Raw genomic sequence first — 26,995 nt, forward strand, 5'->3', positions numbered from 1 at the left:
GCATGGCAAAAGCAACACGGCAGCAGACGTGCCACAAAGTGGACAACGCCCTCTTGCTCCTACGAGTTGCACAAAACCAAAGACGCTGCCAGATTTTCTCCTCCACCAACTGGCTTTCCCCCCCCGGCTGCCATGTAGTAAACCCCTCCCCAAAATAAGATTTACTCTCAAGTGCTGCTTTGCATTGAACAGTTTCTCCCATGTAAAGAACACTGTTAAGCCCGCCAAACAGTTGTCGCTGGTGGATTTGTGAGTGAAATAGGCTTTAATAATGACTGGAGGTAATCTTCTCGCTGTCTAATACTTGGACTGTGTTGGTGAGCATGAGCTTTGGAGCAGGGTCTACCGAGGACCCTTGTCATACAAGAGTCCGACACGCAACAAAAATAATCAACATTTCAAATAAATTAATGTCTGATTCGAACATGTAATCTCTTAGATTTGATTTGAAAAGGGGGAAAAACATGTAGAACACATGAATATTGGCACATTCTGTACAGTAAAGTGGTAATCATCTAGTTCTAATTTAAATTACCACTTGAAAATCTTAAAATAGAATTTTACATGTTACTAGATTCAGCGAACTCAAATTGCATTCAATTAATGTATTAATTGGCCAAAAAACTGCCCGAGGGCTTCAATCTTTTAAACAAAGAGCTTATTCACAATTTAAGAGAAATAAAGTATCTTTGTTACTGTGAGGTTATGGTTATTCTCAAAAGATTTCTAATGGGGCAACACTGGAGCCCAGCAAATAATGTAGGTATTATAAATTATGTCTCAGAGCCTTTGGACTTAATTTTTGACTTAATCAATATTCAGAAATGCAAGACAAAAAGACGAGATATGCTAAAACAGCGGCTTAGCATTAATGTATCATAAAGCAATGTGAAACATCATTTAAATTAAGAACAAAAAATAGAAGCATCCAGCTCTTTTGACAAAAAGGTCTGACTCAAAACCTGTCTCACTGTTTCTGCAGCATGAAAAACAAAAGTTTAACAACCGCAAGATGAACGGCCAGTGTGCGGGAGATGGACCCTGTATGAAAGGCTAAAAGCCTCTTTTAGCACCGCGCGTCCATGTGCATCTGTCTCCCCAAACAGTCAAGTGTACAAACTCAATGGGCAGCCAGCTGAGTCGAATCAACACATCAATGAAGTAGAGAGGAAGACGCTTTGTACGGCTGAGAGAACAACCATTCATCAGATTCCCTCTGTCCAAACCATGCTCCCGTTGTCCTGCCGCACAACAAAACCAAGCCAATAAAGCACACTGTACCAAATAATGCTTGGAGGCCAGCTGAGAAAGAGTGCATGTGTGTGTTAGAGAGAGAAAACTGAAACGAGCTTAAGAAGCTGACACCTGTTAATCATTATTCACACCTTTTGTCATTTCTTTCTAACGCCATTTGATCCTGTGGCTTTTTTGTGGGGTTTGTGAAACTCAAAGGAATTTAAGCATTTTGCAGCAGCATTCTTTTCCGTGTGGCTAATATGTCACACTGGCGTCGCAGCTCTGCTGCTGCCGTTTGGAGAGGGGGGCAAACAGTATATGTTGAAGCAGTATCAGTTGAAACATTCCATTTTGTATGGACACTACCACAGGGGGAATGGTTACATAAGAAAACATTAGCATAAAATGGTTCTATGCATGACTGGAGTCCAAAGGTTAAAAAAAACAACAAGCTTGACAAGTGGAAGAACGCACTCTTTCCCCATCTCACAGCACCTGCCAACATATGGCTGGAAATTAAAAAAGAAACCAATCCAGATGCAGCAGGATCATTAAGCAAGAACATAACAAAACAAAACTCATACCATATGCACCATAGCTATTAGAATGACATTTCAGTGAAAAATGCATATCATAATTCATTTTAACAAGTTTCTGTAACTTACTTTTTTTAAAAGGTGATTTGAAAATTCCTGATTTAGCTGCACTTCTCAATAAAACATATTTATTGTTCATGAATATAAAATGGGGGGGGGGGGGAGTATGTCTGTGTTTTGGGGCAGCCAAATCCTGACCTCAGCTGACAGCAGCAGCACTAACACAGGGGCAGCAGAGCGATGATAATAGGATTATTAACTCAGCCACAAGTGTTGTGGTGAAGTTATACTTGTACATAGGAACCTTACACACTGTAAAGTAATAAAAATGCTGCAACTGTGAGTTTAGGAGCAGTTCGAGGCAGTTGAACAGCTGTTTTTCTCTGTTGTCTTCCTAAAAAAATCTGGAATGAAAGACTCACTGAATAACAAAGAGAATCAAACAAATCCAGCAAACAGATCATTAAAACTGAATCCAATTCTGTGTGTGTGTGGTTATGTGTGTGGGTGTGTGTGCGCGCGCAGGGCTTACAGTTGGCCAAATAACAGTGTAGTTCCTGTTTACAAGCTCAGCAATCAGCCAGATCCCAGAGGAAAACTTGCAAAGATATACACAAAGGCCTAGTCTTCCCGTGTGTGTGTGTGTTTCTAATGATGTACTGATGCATCGGTTTCGTCATCACTGCTCTCCCTTCTCTCCCTTCTCTCACTCTACACGTTGGATGAATGCCAGTTGTCGGTCAGCATCGCTCAACCCTTCCTCATATCCCTGCTCGTCATCCCAAATCCGTCTTCATCATCCTTCTGTCAATCCACCCTGAATGGATTTTCACTAGACTTGTCCTCAACAAAGAGCAGCCAATGTCCTGTTGAACACACAGACATCCCAGGGGGAGCAGTGGCTGCAGTCAGGAGGCGGGGGCCCGGGGAACCTTTGGTTATCTACTATTTTCACAACATTGAAAACAACTGTCTAAAGCAAACAGAGAGCCGCTGTCTATCAGCTGGATATATCTGACTTACTTGCATGGGTGCACACCTTTGTGGACACACATCCTGACAGAGGGTTTTGCTTTTATCTGCGCTCCAATAAATATGATATTGAAACCTCCGTGTCCTGTGGCGCGCTCAGAATTGCACAAAACTCACAGCAAAGTCTGCAACAAAAGACACATGCGCACCACGGTTTACGTATATATAGTATATATTTCTGTGGCGATAGCTGGGGGTTTTTTTTCTTCAAAGGAACATTTTCAAGTCTTACAGCTACACTGTAGGCAGACAGAACAGTTTGATATTCATTTTTATGTCCGCGCCAAATTTAGGTTACACACTCGCAGCCATTTAATTGTAGGTCGTTTTATGACTTTGAGGCCTGAACTCAGCAGACAAGCACACAACCACACATGGACTCCACCTAAACTGCATATAGATAGGAAAGTATACATGCTCGCGTCGTCCAGGAAAATTTTTTAAATGAAATGTTAAGAAGGCAGCAGAAGCACAAGCAGAAGCACAGCTCCACAAGCTTTAGGTCGCTAGACCATGATCTATGACATTTGGACTCAACCCTATGGATTTCACACATACTTTAAAGGCTGAGAACTAAATAAAGCCAATGATGGTTCAGTTCATATGGGTGCCTTGGTCGTAAACATGAGAGGAGGTGTGAGCTTGTGACTCATAAGCATTCATAATTTTATATATGTGCTAATAATAGGGAGCTGAGGCGAGAGCTTTATGAACTGATTGGAGTGCACTTCGCCCGTGTGTATTTCATTCAATTTTGATTCTGCAAGTATCCATTAATACATTAAATGGAAGAATCTATATGAGAAACACATGCACACATGAGCATCAATGGGCTCATGTTAAATCACACATCAATACAATATAATACTTACAGGCTTCAGCAGACAGGGTCTGAATCAGAAAACTGCCTCCAGCTTGTCAATGCCATTGATCTGAATGGTTGCATTGGAGAACTGCTCTTTTCCATCTCTATATGAGCTTCTCCAAGGAATAAAAATAGCCTCTTTCCTCCATCCTCAACGCAGTTTCCATACATGCACTGTCAATCCTTCTTGTCAAAGGCTGGTGCACCTATTCCCACACATGCCCTCACTATTTCTGCTGCCTGCGTGGAGCCACAGAGGAGCAATCAATCAGCATCTTAAGGAGAAATGTCAGGAACATATTTTCATGTGAATTTATATTTCCTTCTCTCTCACAACTTGCCACGCTGCCGTTGTAGATAAACCGTTTCATCATATAGACGCATCAACTCGCCTACATTTGCAAAGTCTTACACAGCGAGAGTGTGATGTGGAACCAAATTAAAAGCATTTAAGCGCTCCTGCAGCTGCACAACCATCAAAAGCTACAAATGCATCTATAAAAGACGATGGGCAGGGAGAGAGTAATGGAGATGTTCTGTCCCTGGAGCAGCCAAGCATCCTTTATGCCCCTGGAGTCAAGGAGCCAGTAGTGGCAATGCATAACATATCCCCCTACCCTTAAGCTTAGCCCCTCCCTCACTGGTCATCCCATGTGAGCTATTGGCTTATGCTTGGGGGAGAGGTTGACGAGGATTGGATGGGAGACTGAGTGGAACCTTGCCTTCCATGCATCAGTGCTCCGCAGGAGAAGACTGAGGGTCAGAGAGTGTGTGTGTGTGTGTGTGTGGGGGGTGATAATGAAGATGATGTGAGAAAAACAGGAATGAGGGCTGGAGGTGAAGGAAAAAATGAAGATAGAAAGAAGAGAAAGGGGCAGAAGAGAAAAAATAAAGAACAGTTAAAATGAGCACCGAGAACGTGGTCTTAAAATTCACGAGATCGTCAGGCAGAAATGGCAGCTGAAAACTCGAACAACCCAGTGATGATGGTGATGCAGAGGAACCCATGTTGACTGCAGGGATAATGCAGCTTACAACAGATGGAGCATATTAGCATGCATGGTGGTAGATTTATACATCTAATGTGCATATAAGACAGGATGATTTCAGCCGCGCACGGCGAGGAAGAAGATCCACACGGGTCCCATCACTGCATGAAGATGCAGTTGTGCCGTTCTAAATGCTTTACCAACCTTCTTTTTATCATTTCATCTTAATACCATCATCAAACCAGAACAAAATGCATTAAATGGATACTTTTGAGTGATTAAAAACATTCACAAAGTCTGTTTTTTAATACATTACTTGATAAAACTGTCTGGATACAATTATGGGCACGCACACTTGAATTGGCTTGTCTTGTTATGTGCAGCCGGGGAAAACATTGCTTAGCAAATATCATTATGTTGATGTCCTGTGACAGGAGGATATGAGCTGAGCGCTTTCTAAAAACCAATGCAGTCACTGTTTTGCTGCGTGATCCAATTAGGGCAAAACACACACCAGCACACACAGAAACTGAAGCTAAAATCCATACGCCCAGAAGTGAGAGCAAAAAGTTATTAAATGCACAAAATGGCCTCAGCGGCTCGATGGGAATAATTATAGTACTCATTGTGAAAACTGTTTTTGCACTTTAGGTCAGTAAAATTTCAAATTTTGTGAAGAACATTCCAAAATGCTACTGTTTGCAACTCACTTATGAACGGTAAAATGCCAGGCTGCAGTGTAATTTGACATTCCAGTGGACACTTTACAACGTCTGTATTCCAGAACAGTAAACAAGCAATTGCGTCTCAGTGTTTACTTGGATGCTAAAACTATGCTGTTATAAACATCGGTGCCAACCTCAAGCTGCTATTCAAACTCTCCTTCCTCCCCACCGTGCTTCACAGAGAGTGGCCAACTGTGATTATTTTGTAGGTGGATGGGCAGAGTGTGCATACAATCCACTGCAGTTAGCGCTCATTTGATCAAGCAGGCAAATAAATATTGTATTTGGTAAACCTTTTTACTTTAAACTCTGAGCTGTTCCATGGTAACTTTTTGTTTTTCATTTTTCTGCTGACCACACTAACAGTTTTGTCTTTCCACATCTGTGCATGTGGGCTGATGCTCAGAAAAGCTGAAATAATAGAGCCGCTGGGTATGGTAAAATAACTATAATATCCATAACAAATCTAACGATATCTGTATTTTGTATACATTTCTAAGAGCTGCTGGGGCAATTTGGATATCACATTACATCCACATTGTTTGCTTCTCATTCAAGAAGTGTTTCATGCACATTCCCATATAGTCTCTTGTAAACTGGTTCTACAATATGTACAAAGAGCATTTTGCTAATGTCTCTGGCAGAAATCTATAGAAAAGCTGTTTCTTTGCTGTTGTGACTCCTTCAGCTCACTGTCACATGCAGGATGGCTGGCTCGCTGGCTGGATGTATTTATTTCTGAAATATGAAAAGCTGTTACATGTAACCACATCATATGGAAAATGGGAGAAGACACCTCTGTTCTCTCCTCCATGACCACATATTTGCGTAGTTTCAGTCAGCTAGAATGCAGCTCACCATACTGTGTGTGCAAAATATTGCAAGTACAGCAGGATCGAACGGTCCTGACTCAATGGGCCGTTGGCCACTGTTGCAGATTATCATAGACTTGGAGCCAGAGCATATCTGGGGAACCATCCAACTCTTTAGTCTAAGCATGCTTAGCCTGTAAATCCATATGCAGGCCAACAATGTTTTTGGGACACTTGTCAGTTTAGGGCTGCAGTGTGTCCACAAATCTCATCCAGAGTCTCGACTCTAATGTTCTCAATTCTCCTCAGTTTAGCACATCTATGAGCGCAAATGTGCGTGAGCTAAAGTGATTATATTTTTCCACAGATAATCCAGTTTTCCCTGTACAAAATATATTTTCAACTTCATGACGAAGCTCACGGAGCAGACGAGCACTAACCATTCGGGGAGTAGAGGGGGTATTTCAGGAATAAATAAAACTAAAAGCAAATTAATTTCCCATCTTCATTGGGATCACTTTGGCACTGTACTTTTGTGAGTGGTTCAGTGCTGACCTCCTCACGACTCTTTGCTGCCCAAGAGAACTTTTCCAAGTCGTGCTACCTCTTTTATCCCTTCTTGTCTCTGGTTCTCTCTTCTTTTTGTTTCACTGGACCATCTGCTACCATGGTTAACTTGTTATACAGGGAATCAAAATCTGGTCCATTTAAATTAGCCCAAACAGTTCTGATGTTAAAGCATCCTTGAATATGACCTCAATTAATGATACATTTAGGCATGTCCTGATGACAAGTCCTGTCAATAGTGCATGTATTTTCCACCCAATTCTAAAATCGAACTAGCGCAGCTCCAACTTCTATGACCTACTCTGATGGAGGGATTTTAACGGTTTTCACTGTCCATCCACAGCACTCGTTTGGCACGGCTCAGTCATTTTCCATTAATACAGATCCAAATACTGGCATGTGGGAATAATACATCAAGCTTAATTGCAACCAGTCTTGTAAAAATCTTGATCCTCAAATAACCCAATTGGAAAACATAAGATCAAATTTGTCAAACAGACACAGCTCAAAGGCATGCGCAAAAAGTTCTTCAACATAGTTTTTTGCATGCTCCCGCTTGGCGTTGGAAATTAAGTCCTCCTCTGTGCCAACCTTCTCGTCACAGATTACAATTTAAACTGTTCATTCTCTGGAGCTGCTCCAAAATATTTCAATAGCATTTAGTCAAATGGGGTCAAACTGACGCTACAGTCAGGGAAGCGGACAAACATTGGGATCATCTCTGCCCATTCGTTAATACGGGCCTTTAAGCAGACTACTTAATTTCAAGAGGGAAAAAACCCAGCACAAAGAAAATGACTTGCTGTATTTATACACTGTATGTTTGCATGTTGTGGGTAGCTTAAGGATGAGAACCCACAAGCTATGGATGGTAGATTACGCCACTAAGGAGTCTGAAGCTCAAGAGATTTGACAGAGCAGACCTTTAAAAATCATTTCTCTTTATTGTCGACCTCTTCTTCACCAAACGTTACCTTTCATCAACTGAAATTCTATTTGATGATGGGATGTGATTTGAATGGCCTGCAGATAATCTGTTCAACACGCACGATCCACGGTTACATTTCTGAATGCGAAACAGTCAGTCAGACCAACCTGAGGTTTGACCTGGCCCGTCCAGTTTGGATTCACATTTTGGGAGAGCGCAATCTAAAAAAGAGACAGAAGGAAAGAAAGGAGTTAGAGTAGCAAAAGAGCATGAAGAATATAGACGACAGTTCTCTGGGCCACCGATTACCTCAACCACTGCTGTGTTTTAGTGTCAGATGTTAAAGCTCTGTGATTACAGAGTACAAATGAGAGAGGTAGAGTGCCAGCAAAGAACAGCACTTTGATCTGAGGATCAGAACAGCCCCGGCCTCAGTTAAACACTATCAGACACTGTGCACGAGGACCCACACAACAAAGATATACTTCACCTCGTTTAATAAACGCTAAACTGTTTTTGGTTGATTCTATTTTCCCCTTTTTTGTATGTGCTCTGATGCTGGGACATACAAACATATTCACCTTTAATACCCAAGGAATTGTATTCTGAATACGTTGGTCATAAATATACATTACAAAATGCAGTCAGAAGGAGAAAAGCTGCGCAGCATCTTTATTTACAGGCCTCCAATAGTAGGCCCTGACTGCAGTGGTGAAGCCGATGACGTCAGGTTTAGAATGACGATCGATTCAACATCGGGTGGCTAAGCCACACGTCCGAGACTCAATTCTTAGTCTCAGAAAAATGGTCAAGTAATGGACGGCCATTTGATTTTAATGATGAATGCAGCTCTACTTCCAATATCAGTAACACGTTCTGCCAATGTGATGTGAACATATTTATAGTTCATCCTTCATTTATTTTGATTTATCTGTACAGGAAATTCAATTCAGATGTGTGGTCTCATGTAAAGACACAAACTGAGCATCTACAAGTGTTCTCTGCTGAAATGTCGGGGCTGCTGTGAGGCGCAGAAACCTGCCGGAACAGCAAGCAATACTTGTTAGTCTCCAAAGGAGCAGAAGTGGACTCTGGGAATAGCGTGCTGACAATCAAACCGCATGCCCGTGAGCCGGATACAATTCTGGCCAATTCCCCAAATGTAAGTACTTGCGGTACTACCTAATCTGAACAAATTCTTTATTTGGACCAGCTTACGTGGGACAGCAGACTGACGGAGTGTCTTTCTGGGTCACGCGTCAGTAGGACACTGTAGTGGCACGAGATAACAGAGCGGGGAGGCGGGGATGTGATGGGACAGGGCGGCTTAGCCCTTCTGCTTTTGCTCCTGCTGGCTGCCCCTTTGAACAGAAGAGCCTGGCATATGCTGCCGCCTAACAAGGATTACAGTTAGCACCTGTTCACACACTGCATGTTGAATATGTCTCTGGATGAATACGTCCCAACAAGGAACATGCTTTACATGTGACTGGAAGGGCAATTACAGCACAACGGGCTAAAGTTTTCCTTTACTTTGGATCCAATGTAACCGTAGGAATAATACTTGATCCAATCCTAAACCTGTTTCATCCACAGCCAACGATGCCAAGCATCACTTTAGCCTTCCAGAGAGGAGCACGGCTGGCAACGTTCACGTGACAGGGATCACAGCCTACTGCTGCCTTCAAAGCAAACAGGGAGCACCAGTGTGTGAGTGTGTGTGTGTGTGTACGAGAGGAAATACACAGTTTCTGTTGGTCAGACTGAGCACAGCTGTTGACAAGTGGTCTCAGGCAGCACACAAGCCACCACACATGCATAAGCCCACAGTGGGCTTTACTTTGATTTTGAATCTATGTTCAGCAAAGTGTTTGAAGTAAAATGTCAGAATATCTGTAAATACTGAGATCCCCAGCACGCCGCGTGAAACCAACCGGTTCATTAACTGATGTCCTGAATTGAAAGGAGCTCATCCTGATGAGGATGAGATGCCAGATCCAGATGCTTCCTTTGGTTTAAGCTGCAGGGAAAGAGACAAAGGGCACAGCAGCGACTGTGAAAGGCAGGAAGGACTAAAACATCTGCTTTAGGGTCATCATGGGAGAGCAGGGAGGTCGAACATGACTCTAATGGACGTACGGCTGCCTCTGGACAGATATACAGGCCCCAAACCAAGAAATGTTAAAGGTTTAGTTTGCTGGCTGTATTTATGCATGTTAAAAGGATGACACGCTGTGAATGAATATAGCGCTTCATAAATCACCGTGCTGAGCAGTAAAAATCAAATATCACAATATTTTTACCCATGTACCGAAATACCAATGCTGACTCTTTGGCACACTTAAACACATAACACTTTTGATGTGTAATCATTGCTGACTGGTGTGTGTGAAGGCAGACCAAGATATTATGTAATTTTCCTGGCCTGCCACCAGTAAAAGCCAGGACAGGACACTTGCACAATATCATGTACATTCTGGTGGTGTTCATATCAACAGATGAAGAATGTTTAAATTAATACCAGCGCTACAAGTTCCATATATTGTGCAAGCCAAAGCCCTAACCTCTAACACTCACATGCGCTCACACATAAATATCTCTTTCTCATATATTACTGGAATTTTTGAGCAGTGCAATGTGGTCTCTTTATATCATTTCATGGTAAAATAACCATACACAGGTGCAAGCCTTTGTGTTAAATTTATCAAAGTTATCTTGAAGGGTTGTGGTGCTGTGACTCTTTAATGGGATCCTGTTATGTTCCACTTGGGAGAGGCCAAATCAATACTGCCGGCCACGTGTTAATGTTGGTGTAGCCATGCATACCTTGTACCTCAGTAGAAAAACTGACTGTTAAACATTTTATATTTTAGAAAGACTTAGAAGTTCAATTTATTTTGTCTTAAGGCTCCAAATACTCCACGATGAGGTAAAACACAATGATGAGGTAATGACGGGATGTGTAGGAGAAGACTGGAGGAGGCGAGAAGGGAATGGTCAGGATATAACGAGTGGGAGTTTGCAGTTGACAGTTCCTCTCATATCAAAGAGGGATTTGCAGAAGGCCACATCCCACTTTTATGACCTACAAGTCTCATGTGCCTCCATCACATGTTCATCGGTGCCATTCCTCCATCCCCTCTCCCCTGCATCGAGGGCTTCAGGCGACATGAGTGGGAAGCAGTCATTTATACCTGTATGTGTGTGCGTGCGTGCGTGTTCTTATACTTGCTGGATATTCTACTAGCACAGTAAGGACATTTTTGGTGTGTGAGGACATTACGGCTGGACCTCACAACTTCAAAGGACTATTTCTGGGCTCTAGGTAGTGTATTATGTCTATGAAAGTCTAACAAAGATTGAAGTACAATGTTCGTGTGTGTGCGTGTGTGTGTGTGTTGGGTCACGAAGCTGTCTGTAGCTACAATCACATTATGAATCTGCTGGAATTCTGGGTTATTGAATTAAGTGTATAAAATGTTTGCTAATTAAAATGGTCACATTTCCATTTTAAAAGCCAAATGCATAGCACAAATCAATGCAATCCTAATAAGAAAATAAACACCAATGAACACAAGGTATACATACCTTGCACTACTAACCAATGAAATTTCTCCTATTGAAATTGAGATCTAAGAGATCTAAATTGAGATCTAAGTAAACAGAGGCAAATCTATTTCAGCGCCTTCATTAAAATATAAGCACAACTGTGTTTTGTAGACCAATTTGACCCAATACTATAGAAGAAACTCCGAGAGCTTCATCAAAGTGCGTTCCCTAGCATGCCTGTAAGTGACATTTTAGAACAATCAATAATTTGTAGTGATAGAGGGGTCTTACATGTCCATGAAGTACATTACAGCTTTCAAAAAGGTCAGTGTGTCATGTGATCGATCAGCACGGTCCGGCTGTAAAACAGGCAATTACAAAGGCTGCGCCGCATCCTCATTTACTAACCCCGTAAAACTGAAATGTATGAAAGGAAAGGCAACAAGAAGCACCACAGTATCGGCTTATACTGGACACACAATACAAATAAATCATCAGGATTTAGTAGTAAATACTGCTTCTAATGATTAACCTACCCAGCCGGAGCAACTTTACCTCCACAGTCGCAGCGAGTGATGCTGTGAGCTGGCAGCACTTTCATCTTAGCTTCCCGTGTACACACCAACACTCGTTGGTTGGCGGTGGTGGATCAAGCATATTTGTGTGGATGCAAAAATCTGGCGATACCAAAGCATATCTGATGGTAAAGTTTGCCGCAACCTCAAACATGGCCGGAATGAGCTCAGCTTTTGGTCTGTCAGGATACGGACTCAAATTCCCGAGAACCCCCCCACATTTAATTCATTCTCCGTTTATATTTATTCGGCCTAACCCTCTCATCCTTTAGGAAAGTCGGCTCAAAAATGCGATTTAGCGGCGTGGGCAATGCCAATCTAAGCTCATAGTCTTTAACTCTGACCAACTGCCAATTAGGCTACCCCTGGATGAGCTGCCCATGGCGGGCAAAGGAGCCTACATTTGGCAGGGCGAGCTCCACCCATGTCTCTGCTCTATAATTTGCAAGGCAAGGGCTCGTTTGTCCTTTAAAGCATGTCATGTCCTTTCTCTAGCATCTCCTTTTTTTCATTGACTTTCCCTTTTCTTACCCTGAACATACCTTCTCATAGCATCTACTAGGATCATAGATGCGTAACCGTACAGCCTTCTGAAGTCGCTGACATGCCAACTAAGCTACAAGCTTCACTTGGTCAATGGGTTTACAGAGGAGACCATTCCAGTTGTCAATAACGACGCCGTCATTGTTGACGTCAACGTATTGGGATCAAGGACAGTGCCAGATGAAGCTACTTAGTGACACATTATGCAAAGCAGACATTAACTGCAAAAGTGTTTCACGAGTATAATTGTAACAACAAAATACAGCTTCTGTCATTTATGCAGGATTATAAATTATTTATAACTGCACACCAACACGAAACCCATACATGTATGGCTGAAAGCCTTTCTGCATTTCTCCTCCAATACCTTCGCAGCAGGCGGCTCATAAATACATGAGTATCTCTTTCTCTTCTGACGACTGTAGCTCGGGTTCTTTGTGCAGGTTGTTGTTTTGCCTTATGTCATTTGAGTTTTGCGGGGCAGTCATCCATACAACGATGCATTACTCCGGGAGTTTAATTTCATTATACGGCTCTCAGGACGTCCTTTTTAAATTAGTGCATTGTTAAAACATACTGTCTCGCAAAGGTTATTTTGGGCTTTGCAGAGACGGTCTCTTCCCTCTCTGCAGAGCTCCAGTGGAGCTGACAAGGCTGTGTCTGGAGATGTAATGCATCACTTAAGTTTCACCACTGACCTCCTGATTTGAGTTCATTTGGACCTAATGGTCCTGACACAAGAGAGAAGGAGAAGCTCTGGATTGAAAGTTTACTGCACTAATAATTCCACCAGTGATACAACAGCAACAGTAACTTGCTCACTTTCTGTTTTGCAAGATCGATCATCCTTTGTTTCAAGGTCATAGAGGACACTGGTGTCCTGTCAGGGCCAAACCATCCAAGTAGGTGAAAGAACAGACTACAAAAGAACGCAATAAATACAATAATTCTTATTGCTAAAGAGTTATGACTGCATGCTTCCATCTCCAGTTATTCCTTTCCTCGAGTTCAGCAGTTAGGATTGGCTTTAACTGGCGAGCAACCTGCGAGTTTGAGTCAGCAGCTGAGCTGTGATCCACGGCATCAGTGTGGGACTCAGAGAAGGAGCTCCATCTGTGCACTGATGTATTTAAGCAGAGCAGAAGATGGAGCAGCGATTCGGGGTGACGGTTATCCTTTAAGATAAAGAAAGCAAAAATGGGACAAATATGAATGGGATCCATGCAGCTCACATGAAAAGGTCTCAGTGAAATATTAAATATGTATAAAAATAGAAGTATTTCCAGCTTTTGAACAAACTTATCTGGCACATCAACCTTTTTTTAAGAAGCTTCACAGTCAGCCTTTTTGATCAGCTACATCAGACCTAAATTTTTAGGTTTCACTTTTTAGTTCTGTTCATTAGATTCGCTCATATTCTATTCTCGTCCGCCTCACTAAAGGGAGCTTTTCCACAAGCAGTTCGTACTGCAGTGAACCGAGCTGCTCTGCATCTGGCTTCCCACTGTGTGTGTGTGTCTGTCTGTGTGTGTGTGTGTGTGTGTGTGTGTGTGGTGGGGTTCATGGGACTTCATTTACTACCTGCAGCTCAGGCCCAAAATGAGTTCCACCTGGGCTGCGGTGACAACTTGTTGAATGCAGCTTTCCAACAATGGCTCCATTTTCCTCTCCCAAGATATATTCGACTTAAAAAAGGAGAAGAAACTAAAGAGGGTAACACAGTTTCAGGCCATTTTCAGGACATTTTTAGAATGTCGCGTGGGGGGTATCACCAATGAGAAGAGGCGCTGAAGACAGCAGCTTCTTGCACAGCATTCTTCTCACGTGTAGCCCAAACATCTCAAGCCACAAACACTCTGGTACATGACATCATTTCTCCGGTATATTCTGCAGAGACATGGTTATTCCATACTTTCCTAATAACGTGCCTCACAAAAGTTCCTTGAGGCCATACGCTATTTCTGGCTCGGTCAATGAATATTGCATAAACTGCGTTTGCCACCACATAAACATCCAAGTAGTCCAACTTCACTGTGGGCCAACTTTCTAGCCAATCGGAGACATTGACGGGAGAATTTTCTTCTTAAAGCGTGCAATAAATATATGAATATACAGTTGCATGTCTTCTGAAAGTATTGATGTGCTCGTGTGTGTGTGTGTGTGTTCTTGAACGGCCGACCCTGAGACACCAGGAGTCAGAGAGAGAAACAGCTGATGAGAAGACAGCTGCTTCTTCTGGGCCGTATCAGAGGTGGTCCTGATCGAATGCCTTGTTTCTTTACAAGGAGACATTTTACCTTCATGAAAGTGGAGGTAGCAGGTAAAGCTCCCACCAGCACTTAAGAACAGCAAATAATATCTGAGTTTGCATTCCATGAAGCAACACACATCCTATGGGGTATCTTTTAAAAGGAAGAACCTATAAATAAATAACTCATTCGGCCCACACTGAGGATATTGGAGCCAGTGTGTGGCCCCACCAGGTTAATGACTCTCCTAAGCTGAGGAATGCAAAGAAACCACACATCAGAGGCGGTTTCTCCTTCATTGAATCAAATAAAGTGTGTTTTCATGCAGCAGATATTGGTACTTGCACAGCCTCTGACAAAACCTTTAATGACAATTTGGATTCAGAGTGATTCGAGAGGCAGGTCCATTCTTATTGGTTACCATGATGCCATCATATCAGACAGGCCCAGCACTGGGAGTGCAAACCCAGCTGCCCCGTACCTCCATGGCCTGGGCTCTATCTGTGCACGGAGATATCTGTTTAATCACTGCAATTTAATGCAATGGTTCAATGGAACGCCCCAGTCAACGAGCTTCGTGATAAGGACATCCCGTAACGTCGAAACGCACGCAGGCGACCGCTGATCAGTAACCTTCGACACCTTGCAGCCCGGTCAGAAACAGGGTCAGCACCAAATCAACAAAATGTCGCATTTCAGTAGATGTTACTCGAGCTGGTGTCATCAAAGGCTGCGCACTGACATGTCACCGGACTGAAATGTGGTAAATAATTACAAGCCGTGCGCATCTCTCCGGGCACGTCCAAAGCGCCAGACGCATCTCGCCCCTGCCAGTGGTTTTTGACAACAATGTGGCAGAGCCACCACTGATCTAAGCCACCGACAGCGTTACTGTAGCTCGTCCACAGCCAGACTCGCCCCTTTCCGACTTACCGGATTTGAAAAACGCCGCTATGTCTGCCGCGTCCTTCGCAGCCTCATCTAATCCCTCTCCTGCGCTCATGGTTGGGGCCGCTTTTGCAGGAAAGGCGGAAGATATCCTCAAACGGTTTGCTTCTTATGATAGGAATTAAGGAGCACAATCCGATCCGGTCATACAATCTCGGCTCCTTTCATTAACCGAGAGACCTCCTCCTCCATTTTGGCCGAGAAGGGAAAATCCTGGCGACCGATCGGCGGCGCTCCCGAGTTGGGACGAGAGGGCGGCGAAGAGGAGGAGGTGGTGGAGGAGGAGGAAACAGGGGAGGGGGGTGATAGTAGAAGAAGGCGGAGGTAAACGAGAGGAGGTGGATGAGGGCGGGGGGCTATTCCGTTTCAAGTGGTGGGTGGGGGTGGGATATCCTGGGATTCCGTATTTGAGAGGTTTGGTGCATTGTGCGCCACCCAAATTAAATGTGCGCCACAGCACATCAGGACCCCCGTCAGCATCACCCACTGCGGTGTCGCGGCGTGGGAATTGCTCCTAACGGCTCATGCCCGGGAGGAATGAATGCCACCAGCGCATTTTGCAGCAGTAACACGAATTTCCTCGCCGAGGCGTGCACATGATTTAAAGCGCAACGCTCCGGTGCCATATGTGCGCGTAATGACTTCATTCTTGTGCGACAGACCACTTCAGCTATTTAGCCTTGATACTGACATGTTCACATAGGCGACATGTTTGCCACAGTAACGGCGAGTGAGTAAGGAAGAAGGGGCAAATTATGAAGTCCATCTTTGTCGGGTGATGAAGAGGATGCGAGATGATGTCATTTGCCCCACAAATCTAACCCAGTTCTCGACGTCGGCTGCCCAGCAAGGGCCGGAGTAATGCTGCCATCTAGTGGTTAGTTCTACTAACTGAACGCCAACGGTGGCGGTATGGCGAAGAGATTTGGGCAGATTTATTGGGACATATTTATTAACGAGACTTAAACAATAATTAGAAAACCCAAAACACATATGATATTTATTCTATTTTATTTTATTTCTTATTTTCTTATATTCTATTATCTTTAATAGGTTTGATGGGGGGAATGGTGGTGGGAAATTTTGTAGATGCTGTAGATCTTTGGAGATGCTAATTTCCCTGGTGGACACCCCCTAAAGGGATCAATAAAGTTATCTTGAATCTTGAATCTTGAATATGTCTTTAAGTAAATGCGACTACAGTGTTATTTTTCTTTTTCAAACACTTCAGGAAGTCTTGCTTATAAGCAAAGTTTTTACTCTGGCATCTTCACGGTATTTAAACTAATTTCAATCTGGAGAGAATGCACATTTGGTAAAATAATTACAACAACAGAATTCGTCCAACTATAACTAAGTACGAGTTGTCTAATAGCACATCCCCTGGCACTGACTGACGCTAAATTGGTGTAAATTACTAACTTGTGGGTTGTGCCAGGTAATTAAAATAGCTTTTAGAGGTTTCTTAACGGTACTCCAACGGGAGTTTTATAACTACACACGTTTAAAGATCGCGCAAAGGCAACAACTAACAAACATGGTCGAACCTTAAACTAATCAGTGCGTATTGACTTTTTCCCAGGGAGGAGACCAACTTTACGTTGTCATGGAAACACTAACACGAGGGGGACGCATAGTCCAGGAAGTAGTTCTGATTTTTGCACAGCAAACGATTCATGAAATCTACCTGCAGATAAACGATTCTTTACGTGGATGCAGATTCTTAAAGTCATGTTCTCTCGTATCGCCAAAGCCACCAACAGGACCAGACCGTCCGGCCCCGCGGAGTCGCGCAAGGAACCGCAGGTTCGTCTCCAACTTAGTTGAGATCAGTCACATGGATGAAAGTATAATTATAGAAGTTGTAAGAAACATGTCTTATAATATATTGAGACGTGCTAATTCAATACTCATGTCGCCCACAATTTGATCAGATTAATCAAGGAGATCCAGATTTTAACAGAAAATTCAGTAAAATTCTTAATTTTTTTTTTTTACATCTTCATGAATACGACTTTTTTTTTTTAAAATAATTTTTCTGAATACATTAACGCCCCAAGAACCCCACTCAGATTGTCGCCAGATGAACCGCAACACATTTTCTGTTTCCCAGCAATGCTGAAACAATGCCAGCTGCAGCGTTTGTTGTATTACCACCGTTTGTCCAAAGGATGGCGCTGTTTCATTGCTATGATGATTCATGGGACTCCCGTAAGGCTGGACCTTGCACTCAGAAAGGCTGCACGTAAAAGAAAGGATATAGAGTTATGCCAGTTGTTCGAAACTGTTATCGTCTCCAATTATTGTAATTTACTGTGTTAAAAACAAAGCAATGCACGTCACAAAATAACAAGAACATAAACCAATCAATCAGCACCAGACCGAGACTGTCTTGTGCCAAGGGGTAGGACATTGTAACACATACAGTATGAAATATGCGGTCAGAGGCTATTTCCAGGCCTTTGAATGTGTGACTCTGCTTTAGTGGTTCAAGGTCAGGCCAGATTATTTTTGTTCTCTGATTCATAGACAGCTTTAAGACTTGGGCCATCAAACCAGTGCTGATGGACTAGAGCTTTTTAATATTTAAAACAACTAAATATTACTGTGACTGAAAGTGTCTTGTATATTGTTTCAAAGCAAAGTGTTTCAAAGTGTGTTTTTTAAACCTAGTTGTTGAGTCCATCAGCCTGATCATGTTCTGGGAAAACAGTGGTCCATTGTGTGTCCTTCTCCCACGTTAGTCTTTGTCTTTCAGATGCCACCTCCTTATCATTTATAATTTACACTCCCGCTCCGGTTTCATGGAAGCCCAGCGTCAGTCATGGCATTGTGAAAAATTGATGACCCGACTGCTTTCAAATACAGAACCTCAGACTCATTTCGTCAGTATCAACCCATCAGAATCTTGAGGAGAGAACTGAGCTTCTCATTTGTTCAGCAACCAAAGTAACCACAGTAAATGCTAATGGTTTTTTTTATCAGTCCAAAAGGGAAGATCACTTACTAAAGATGCCTGTGTTGCTTGCAAAACATGTTAGGCTAAAGTCAATCCAGTACAATGAGACTGGACTACTGAAAGGATTAACAGGATCAAGTCCTCACTCCAGTCATTATATGGCTAGTGTCGGGTAATTTGCATATAATGCCAATATATTGAATTTCCATGGTGATTATCCTGTGATAGCCAGTATTTTTTGTAGTCATAATTGCTGCCGGTATGTCAACAACCTTTTTACCTCCACTCTCACTCCCATCACATCCCAAAGCCCCATTGTTGTAATAGAACTGAAAGGTGAGAGGACCCTGATAATTATCTTACAGGCAGATGGTCACTCAACACCACATTATGTAGTTAGCGTTCCCCCATTTAGCAGCAGCGCTCATGATCTCAGGGCACTAACCTTTCTCACATGGCAAATAAGGAGCCCAATTGCGGCGGTAAAGCGCTGAGGTCTTTGTCTCACCTTCTCCGGAGCTGTAATGTCATGAAGAGCTGTGCCAATTAAGGCGTTGCAGGGGGTGAAATGGAGTGACAGACAGGGAAACGCTGATCACAATGCTTCATTTTCAAGCAGACCATGAAAACAAGGTAAGGTGACCCAAGAGTTCTGGAGTTACAGCTTGGCTAAACATCTCTCCTCTCATCTCATCCTCCCAATTTTACCTGCATGTAGAAAACAACCTTTTCCTGAAATGTTCCCGATGCAGGAATTGTATCCAAATAAAGCCCAAGTGGAGTCATTAATAACATTTGTTGTATATTTCAAGTTCAGTATATCTCAAACGAGTAACAACAGCTGAGCCGCTGGAGTAAACATTAACAACATACACATGTATTTGAATGTTCTTCAGATTTTATTTCTGTATATATTCTGTTATCATGTGAAGATAATGACTGTTATGACCCCAATATGTCCTTTAGCTCATTTGAGTCTTAGTCTCACCATTCCTGATACGTTGGAAATGGCTAGTTTGGATATTTCTGCACATTTGGCAGCAACAGATGTAAATAAACACAAAGCTCTCGGGGGATCTCGGCTGACAACTTGATAGCTATCGCATCGACCATATCAAGCTGCGGCTCCTGCATGTATGTAAAGCGATAGCAGTATAAAGAGGGGCTATACGGTATAAGTGTTTAGGTTTCACAGCTGTGGGGCTGTCGTGATGAGGGCCTACACGAAGCAGATTTGGAAAGTTACACTTTCAAAGGTCATCCAGGTAAGTTGAATGTATGAATGGTTTCATACATCTGTACATGCTTTGATGTGTGATCGGTTTAGTGTTACGCTCCGTAAATTGCAAATGAAAAGGAACAATTAGTTGCACGGCACTGTCTTTAAAATCACCACAGCAACTTTTCTTTTTCTAAAAGTTCAGATGAAAACACTTTTTTTTTAAAAATTATTGACATTGGCAGACTTGCTAAACTAAGCTGCTGTATCATGTTTTGTCACTTTTTTCCCATGAGAGGTGATTTATTACACGGATTGTCATTTTTACCACATTTTATCTGAGCATGGGGATTTATCTGCTCTCAGAAGTCATTTAGTCCGTCATTGTAGGAATCTGAATAATCGGAACCACATTTCACTGTTTCTGTGTTGTTATCTTGTCACATCTCTCATAAACACAGCTTTTAAGTGGTTTGTGTGTAGGCAGACATCAGGAGCAATAAATGAAATTCTCCACCGTTCATTATTTTTAAGCTTGAATGCATGTTTTATGCCGAACAGCTGATGTTATAGTTTGTGAGTGCATATTTTAGGGGCAAAAAAAGTCCATCAAAGTCGCTCCACTGTGAACACCCACCTGATTTACTAATGGATGTCTGCTTTCGGTGACCATTCCCATCATCTTGCAGGATTGCTCTTTGCATTGGTTTGGCATTTGCACGAATAACCTCGAGGCTCTTGTTAACAAGGATCAATATCTTGACTTTTACTTACCCAGGCTTATCGAATGATCCTGTCTCACTCCCTTTCACCCTGTCCTTTTCTTTAACTATTTACTCTTCTTTGTCAGTCAACGTTTATTGTGTTTTTTCCTCCTCCACACCTAATGTGCACCAATCCTAATCCACTTTCATCTTTTCTTTGATTTTTTTGGGGGGTCATGATATTGGATTTTCTTTACAACTCTGAGGGGATTTTAAAAAAGAAAGAAACTCCCCTACATGGGCTTGTACAAGAAAGTTGGAGAATAAACTACTAGAAACAGGATCACTCGGTGTCTCAGTGCTGCAGTTTAATGCAGTTGTCAAAAAGAGTATTATTTTCAAAGACCCTGTACAGCAGTGTTCTATATTTGGCAGGAGGTGTCACATAACATTTCCTGCTGACGTTAATCACAAAAAAAAAAAAAGTTTCCTCTTTTGCCAATCAAATTCTAGGGAGGGGGGAAAGATGAAGGGTACATGAGAGGATGTAAACGCACATGGGGACTGGCGCACCACGCAGACCCGAGCTTTATGTTATTTGTTAGCTAACCTTGTTCTTTGTAGAGTGGCGTAACCTGGCAACCAGGGTGGTTGATGTAACTGTTCCACCGTTTAATTAAGATCTGGCCGGCAGTGTTGTTTAATATCGCCTGAAAACCTGGATTTTGCAGTCTTTAAATGGCTGGTGAGGCAAAGGAAATCAAAGGAAAGAAACAGAGACGACGGTGGAGGTTCTCTACATGGAATGCAAATTACTTATATATCTGATGCTTTTATCATTTACCCAGCATACCGATTTCTTGATATTAACACCCTTTCTATCTGTAAAACCTGTAACTACAACATCTGAGAAGGAGAAGAAGATCACGCATCACGATATTTGTTGAACATCACACAGAATTGCATTTTTCTGTCCATCTTTGATTAGCAAAAGTTGAAGGAGGAGCGTGAAGCCAAGCGGGCCCAGCTGGATGGAAGACATGACTACATCTTCAGCATCATGGCATCATGTCTGGGACTGGAGAAATCTGATCTGGAGGACGCCATACTGGAAGGAAATCAGGCAATATATTTTGTTTTTTTTTGCTGAAAACCATTTCATGTCAGGTCTGACATGAATCTCCTCTGAGAAAATTGCTGCCAGTGAACTGAATGTATATTTGATTTTGAGATACTTCTGTTTTGTTTAAGCATGTTTTCACACATACCATCAGAGAGTGATGTTTCTGACTATGAATGCTGCGTTACGCTCTTTGACAGCTCGAACGGACGGAGCAATTCTTTGCCGCCGACGGTCTGCCACACCTCATGTTCTTCTATCAGGAGCCAGAGCCAGTAGAAGCAGGTAACAGGAAAGTCTACACTCATTAATATCCCATATACATAGGTAAAAATGGTATTATTCCTAGTTAAATCCAGAAATAAGCATCAATACTTCATCTTGTTGTTTGAAACATTTTTTTTTTGGTCTTGACAGGAGAGCCTGCGTCTTCCCACCTTGTTTCCCAGCAGCCTGCTCACAGAAAGAAGAACAAAGTGTTTGTGACAGATGGAAAGGATGAGGCGCTCACTGGAGTGTGTGTCTTCTTCACCAGAACCAACACTTCAAAGGCAATCACCTCAGAAAACATACACAAGGTGAGTCGCTTCACCACCAAGTGCCCTTAAAGAGCCTTAACCTGTGAATACAGTCCAACCAAAGGCCACTAATGATAGATGATAGATGTTACTAACGTGACACATTTTTAATGCTATTGAGAAGCTCATGGGTCAATCACCTATACTAATAATGGAAACTGGAGGAAGATGTGATCGACTCCCTAAATGTGGCAAAAACTGCTGTTTTAGAACTACGGCTTGCTAGGATTTCTAAGGATTTCACTGCAAAAGTTTGTGATCTTTTCACATAGATCAACCTTTTTATGCAGATGGCTCGCTGTTAGATTTGCCTGGAGTAAGGAGCATTAAACTGTAGAAGTGGAAGGATCTCTCACTAATGAAGTTTAGTGGTCATAAGTTGTATTTTTTCTCTTTCTAGGATGTCAGTTTTAATATGTTAGACACAAGAGAGGTGGGTCTCTTAAAAAGTGTGGAGCAATTGTTCACTAAAGTCTTCATTCCCACCATGAGGACCATGGATCATGGTTGGGGGGTTGCAAATAGCGCCCAGGCGAAGGCTGTTAAAGAGGATTTCATATCATCAATGGAATGCTTCGTGTCTGTTCTGGTCAGCTCCCAAGAGAGTCTGCAAGAAAAGGTATGAAAGACCGGTGTTACACTTCAGTGACATGTTAATAGTGTAAGTCACTTTCCAGAACTGAGCCAAGTTTAGAATGTTCTATGTTTGTGGCTTTCATTTAGATTACCTTGAAAAAGTGTGAATCTTTCGACCTGAAGCTGCTGAAGGAGGCCTCAGACTACAGGGCAGCAGCCAAAAGTGCAGAGACCAGAGAAAAGTTAGAGGGTTGCATGAAAGTCTGGATAAAACAGATAGGGAGGGTACGTTGATGGGATCATTCAAACTCAATTTAATAACTTTGCATAACGTCTTATTAAACTGGAGGCGTAAATGTTCCCTAGGTCATAGCTGAGAGTGAGCAGCTGAGAATGGACAGCGATGACCTCGGACCTCGCGCCGAGCTGGATTACTGGAAGAAGCGAATGTCTTGCTGTAACTATTTGCTGGACCAACTCAAGAGTCCAGAAGTCAGCACTGTATTTGGTGTACTCTTAATGTCAAAATCAAAACTAATAAAGGTCAGACTTTTTTTTACATCACATAAAGTTGTCAAGACTGTTTTTCCTCTTTCACTAAAAAGTTATGTTTCTTTGCAGACATGGCAGGAATTAGATACCAGGATAACAGATGTATTCAACGAAGCCAAAGACAATGTCAAGTACCTGTACAGTCTGGAGAAGTATTACGATCCCTTATACAACAGTGACCCTGTAAGAAAAGTGTTTTATACAACAGGACCCATTTTATCTGAAATCCTAAGCACACCATGTCTCTAGACTGTGAAAATGATGTTACACAGATTTTATTCTCTTCCTACATTACTTTTGAGCATACAAATATGCAAAATGCTGTCTTTTTTTCTCCCCAGGTGTCAATGGTAGATGCAATCCCAGGTTTAATCAATGCCATCAGGATGATACATACAATTTCCCGTTACTACAGCATACCTGAAAACATTCGATCCCTGTTTGTAAAGGTAGCCATATTTTTGGCCAGTGCATGGTTTTAAGATTTTTAAGGATTTTGACCAGTGTGTCAATGTTTGCAGGTGAGCAACCAGATGATCACAGCTTGCAAGAACTACATCACTAACAATGGGGCAAATTCAATATGGGATCAGCCTCAGCAAGTTGTTGGGGACAAAATCAAGGCTGCAATCCACCTGAACCAGGTACCTGATGTGACGTTTGTTTTTGCAGTATGTTTGTGTTGCCGTCATTAGCTTTTGCTTTGCTCCACCCAGGGATTTAAATTAGATGAAATTTTCAAAAAATGCACCACTACGCATATCCATTAAATGAGAAAAACAAAGTACAGAAGCAGCAAGAAATTCTTCCTGCTTAAATATTGATGACGCAATATCAAGCTGCATTTCCTAGGAGTACCAGCGGTACTTTCAGAGAGCCAAGGACAAGACGGAAAGTTCCCCTTCAGAGAAACAGATCGGGACGGACAGCTTTGGGAAGTTGAAGACCTTCACGCAACGACTTAACAAAATTCTGGAGATGTTCAGCACAATCTCCACGTACTCTGTGCTGCGCAACTCAAACATCGAAGGGCTGGAGACCACCGCCACCAGGTTTCAGGTGAGTCTTTCAGAAGAGAGTATCAGCCCTCATACTGAACCCACAGCAAAAGAAAATAGTTGGGACTGTATAAAATACAGCTGCGTCAGATGTTATACTCTCGGACTGATAGTAAATATGTGTTTGCTTCTGCTTTCATGGATGCACAGACTGCAGAAATGCTGGGGAAATGGGAGGTAATGACTAAAATATGTCATAGTCACATGAGCTGATTCCCATGGAGGATAACACACAGTAGAACATTTTGCTGACATTAAATTCACCGCTGCGCATTACTCCTCATTGTGTGACAGCACTAACTGCATGATACACAACCACAACCTTTACTGTTGAGGCCTTTCATCCTCCTGTTTTCTGAGGATGACATTGATGTTTCTTTTCATTTCCTAGCACATATTTTGCATGCCATGCACGTTCTTGCTTTTAATATCATATTGAGATATTTGATGTTGACTTTTGGTATATTTTGCTATTATTTTAGTTTACCCTTGCTTGGTAATAAGAATCTTAACTGATATTTCTTTCTGTTGTGTTGTGCAAAAATGTTATTTTCTGTTTAAAAGGCATACTTCATCACTATTAATTTAACCAGCCCCTGCCAAAATGCTGTCATCATCAAAACTATTAACATCTGAAGTATCAAAATATATAAAGATGTATGTTTATGAAGTTAGTCACAAGCTGCCAGCTAATATTGGAATAGATCAGTTTGTCTTTATTTACAACTGATCTGTTTTCTATTGATCTTTTACAGCACAAGCGGTTGACATAATTGTGTTTGTGCGACAGACTATTGTGACCAACATGAAGAAGAAACACTACAGCTTCCTCGACCACAGAAGAAACACCTTTGACAATGACTTTGAGCAGTTCTGCAAAAGCACCTCAGAACTCAACGCAAGTTTCACTTTAAATACTGATGAACACTTAACGGAAGTGACGTGTGTTTTATTTATTTGTGTTATTTTGCCTTTCCTAATCCAGTATCAGTTGAAGAATTTCATGGAAACCACCTTGGGAAAAATTCAAAACACAGAGAGTGCTCTAATGGTTTTAAAACAATTTGAAAGGTAAGTCACTAGCGTGGGTTGAAAAGTGCCCTAAAATTAAAAATCGCAAACAATTGAATGTCACACTCCAAATAAATGTGTATAAATACATCATATAAATACATGTATATATTACCGGTATACATGTAATGTATGAATACATCGTTTTGACATTGGTTATATGCTTTGATGAGTCAACATCAACTCTGTTAGAAATATTAAATCTTCCCTTTAAATATTTATAATGGGTGAATTCAACTCAGACTGGGCATCCCCGACCTTGGCATTGATGAGACCTATCAGCAGCTTCTACAGAGTTACTCCCATGACATCGAAATGGTGTCCAGAATATTCAAAGAACAGAGACAAGACCCCCCCATTGGTCGGAACCTGCCACCCGTGGGAGGCCGTATTTTGTGGGCAAGACAACTATACAGCAAAATCCACAGTCCCATGGCTCTCTTTCAACAGGTTTTTGAATGTATAGAATGCATTTTCACTTTCTTTGTTGTGGTGAAACCTTAAGTTACAGTGGAATATTTCTTCCAAACACAGCAGCCGGGTGTGTTGAACTCACCGCGGGCCAAAACTGTCATCAGGAGCTATAACAGGCTCTCAAAGGTCCTGGTTGAGTATGAGATAGTCTACCATCGAACATGGATCGCACAGGTAACGCAAGAGGAAGTGTGCTGCTGGTTTATTTTTGTTCAGGGATTTCCTGAGACCCACATGTAACTACTCTGTTAACACCAGATGGAAGAAACTCAAGCGTGCCTGCAGGTCTCCTTACTGGTCAGGTCTCCAGAGACAGGAGAACTGTTTGTAAACCTTGACCCGCAGATTTTGACCCAGATCGGGGAGGTGAAGTGTATGACCAGGATGAATTTGGAGATCCCACCCTTTGCTACTGTACTGCAGCAGAAGCATGACACCCTAAAACAAAATTACAACAAATTACAAGTAGGTTTTACTTTTTAAAATTAGATAAGCCTTGGATGGTTGAAAGCTCTTTTCTTTTCTTTGCAGTTAATGTTAAATGAGAACAAACGCGTGCGAGCAAAGATTCAGCCTACTTTTGAACAGCTGGCTACGCTGCATGTCGCTAAGGTAATTTCCTCCATCAGTTAATGCATTTACTCATGTAAATAAAGAACACAAAGAAGTATGATTTCAAGCAATGAGTCTTAAAATCTTTGAAATCAAGGAGAAACTCAAAAAAATGTAGAGTTTCCCACCCCTGTGCCATGCAAGACAGTTAATTGAGCCCAGTGCTGCACACCAAAGATAAAGCTGTTAGCAATTTAAATGTAACAATTGACTGATGACCCTCATGGCTCCACTGAATCTTTTTTTTTTTTTTAAATATACATAAATTAATATAATCCACAATAAAGCAGCTATAAAACCAAGGACAAACGGCTGATTTTGCAGGTTGATAAAGCAATTCAGCCAGGATTGTCCTTCCTGAACTGGACATATCTGAACATAGATAAATATCTGGCATGCATCAACAAAGCTCTGGGTAAGCAAAGAAAGTCAGTATACACCGTGTTTTAAAAATAATA

The 26,995-nt window shown here is 42.0% G+C and overlaps 2 protein-coding genes across 4 annotated transcripts in view; one reads left to right on the forward strand and one right to left on the reverse strand.

Annotated features, from left to right (window-relative positions):
* The window catches only part of triob (trio Rho guanine nucleotide exchange factor b), a 63,402-nt gene extending 47,531 nt beyond the window's left edge, over positions 1 to 15,871 (reverse strand). For 2 of the 3 annotated variants that reach the window (XM_029839217.1, XM_029839218.1), the window contains exons 1-2: positions 15,600 to 15,871; positions 7,918 to 7,971 (exon numbers count right to left, since the gene is read on the reverse strand). In XM_029839217.1, coding sequence (XP_029695077.1) covers positions 7,918 to 7,971; positions 15,600 to 15,669 — 124 coding nt within the window. In that variant the 5' untranslated portion in view covers positions 15,670 to 15,871. The remainder of the gene's footprint in view (positions 1 to 7,917; positions 7,972 to 15,599) is intronic. The other variant, XM_029839220.1, reaches the window with a different exon arrangement.
* Positions 15,872 to 17,243: 1,372 nt separating this feature from the next.
* dnah5 (dynein, axonemal, heavy chain 5) overlaps positions 17,244 to 26,995 on the forward strand; it is a 45,839-nt gene continuing 36,087 nt past the window's right edge. Inside the window, exons 1-19 of the mRNA XM_029839048.1 lie at positions 17,244 to 17,420; positions 21,485 to 21,619; positions 21,817 to 21,901; positions 22,034 to 22,194; positions 22,595 to 22,813; positions 22,918 to 23,055; positions 23,137 to 23,313; positions 23,392 to 23,505; positions 23,664 to 23,771; positions 23,844 to 23,966; positions 24,175 to 24,381; positions 24,531 to 24,557; positions 25,171 to 25,278; positions 25,366 to 25,451; positions 25,694 to 25,901; positions 25,986 to 26,099; positions 26,184 to 26,390; positions 26,457 to 26,537; positions 26,862 to 26,952. Coding sequence (XP_029694908.1) covers positions 17,328 to 17,420; positions 21,485 to 21,619; positions 21,817 to 21,901; positions 22,034 to 22,194; positions 22,595 to 22,813; positions 22,918 to 23,055; positions 23,137 to 23,313; positions 23,392 to 23,505; positions 23,664 to 23,771; positions 23,844 to 23,966; positions 24,175 to 24,381; positions 24,531 to 24,557; positions 25,171 to 25,278; positions 25,366 to 25,451; positions 25,694 to 25,901; positions 25,986 to 26,099; positions 26,184 to 26,390; positions 26,457 to 26,537; positions 26,862 to 26,952 — 2,482 coding nt within the window. The 5' untranslated portion in view covers positions 17,244 to 17,327. The remainder of the gene's footprint in view (positions 17,421 to 21,484; positions 21,620 to 21,816; positions 21,902 to 22,033; positions 22,195 to 22,594; positions 22,814 to 22,917; positions 23,056 to 23,136; positions 23,314 to 23,391; positions 23,506 to 23,663; positions 23,772 to 23,843; positions 23,967 to 24,174; positions 24,382 to 24,530; positions 24,558 to 25,170; positions 25,279 to 25,365; positions 25,452 to 25,693; positions 25,902 to 25,985; positions 26,100 to 26,183; positions 26,391 to 26,456; positions 26,538 to 26,861; positions 26,953 to 26,995) is intronic.

The sequence above is a fragment of the Takifugu rubripes genome, chromosome 7 (assembly GCF_901000725.2).
Source record: "Takifugu rubripes chromosome 7, fTakRub1.2, whole genome shotgun sequence".
In the NCBI taxonomy this organism is placed as follows: Eukaryota; Metazoa; Chordata; class Actinopteri; order Tetraodontiformes; family Tetraodontidae; genus Takifugu; species Takifugu rubripes.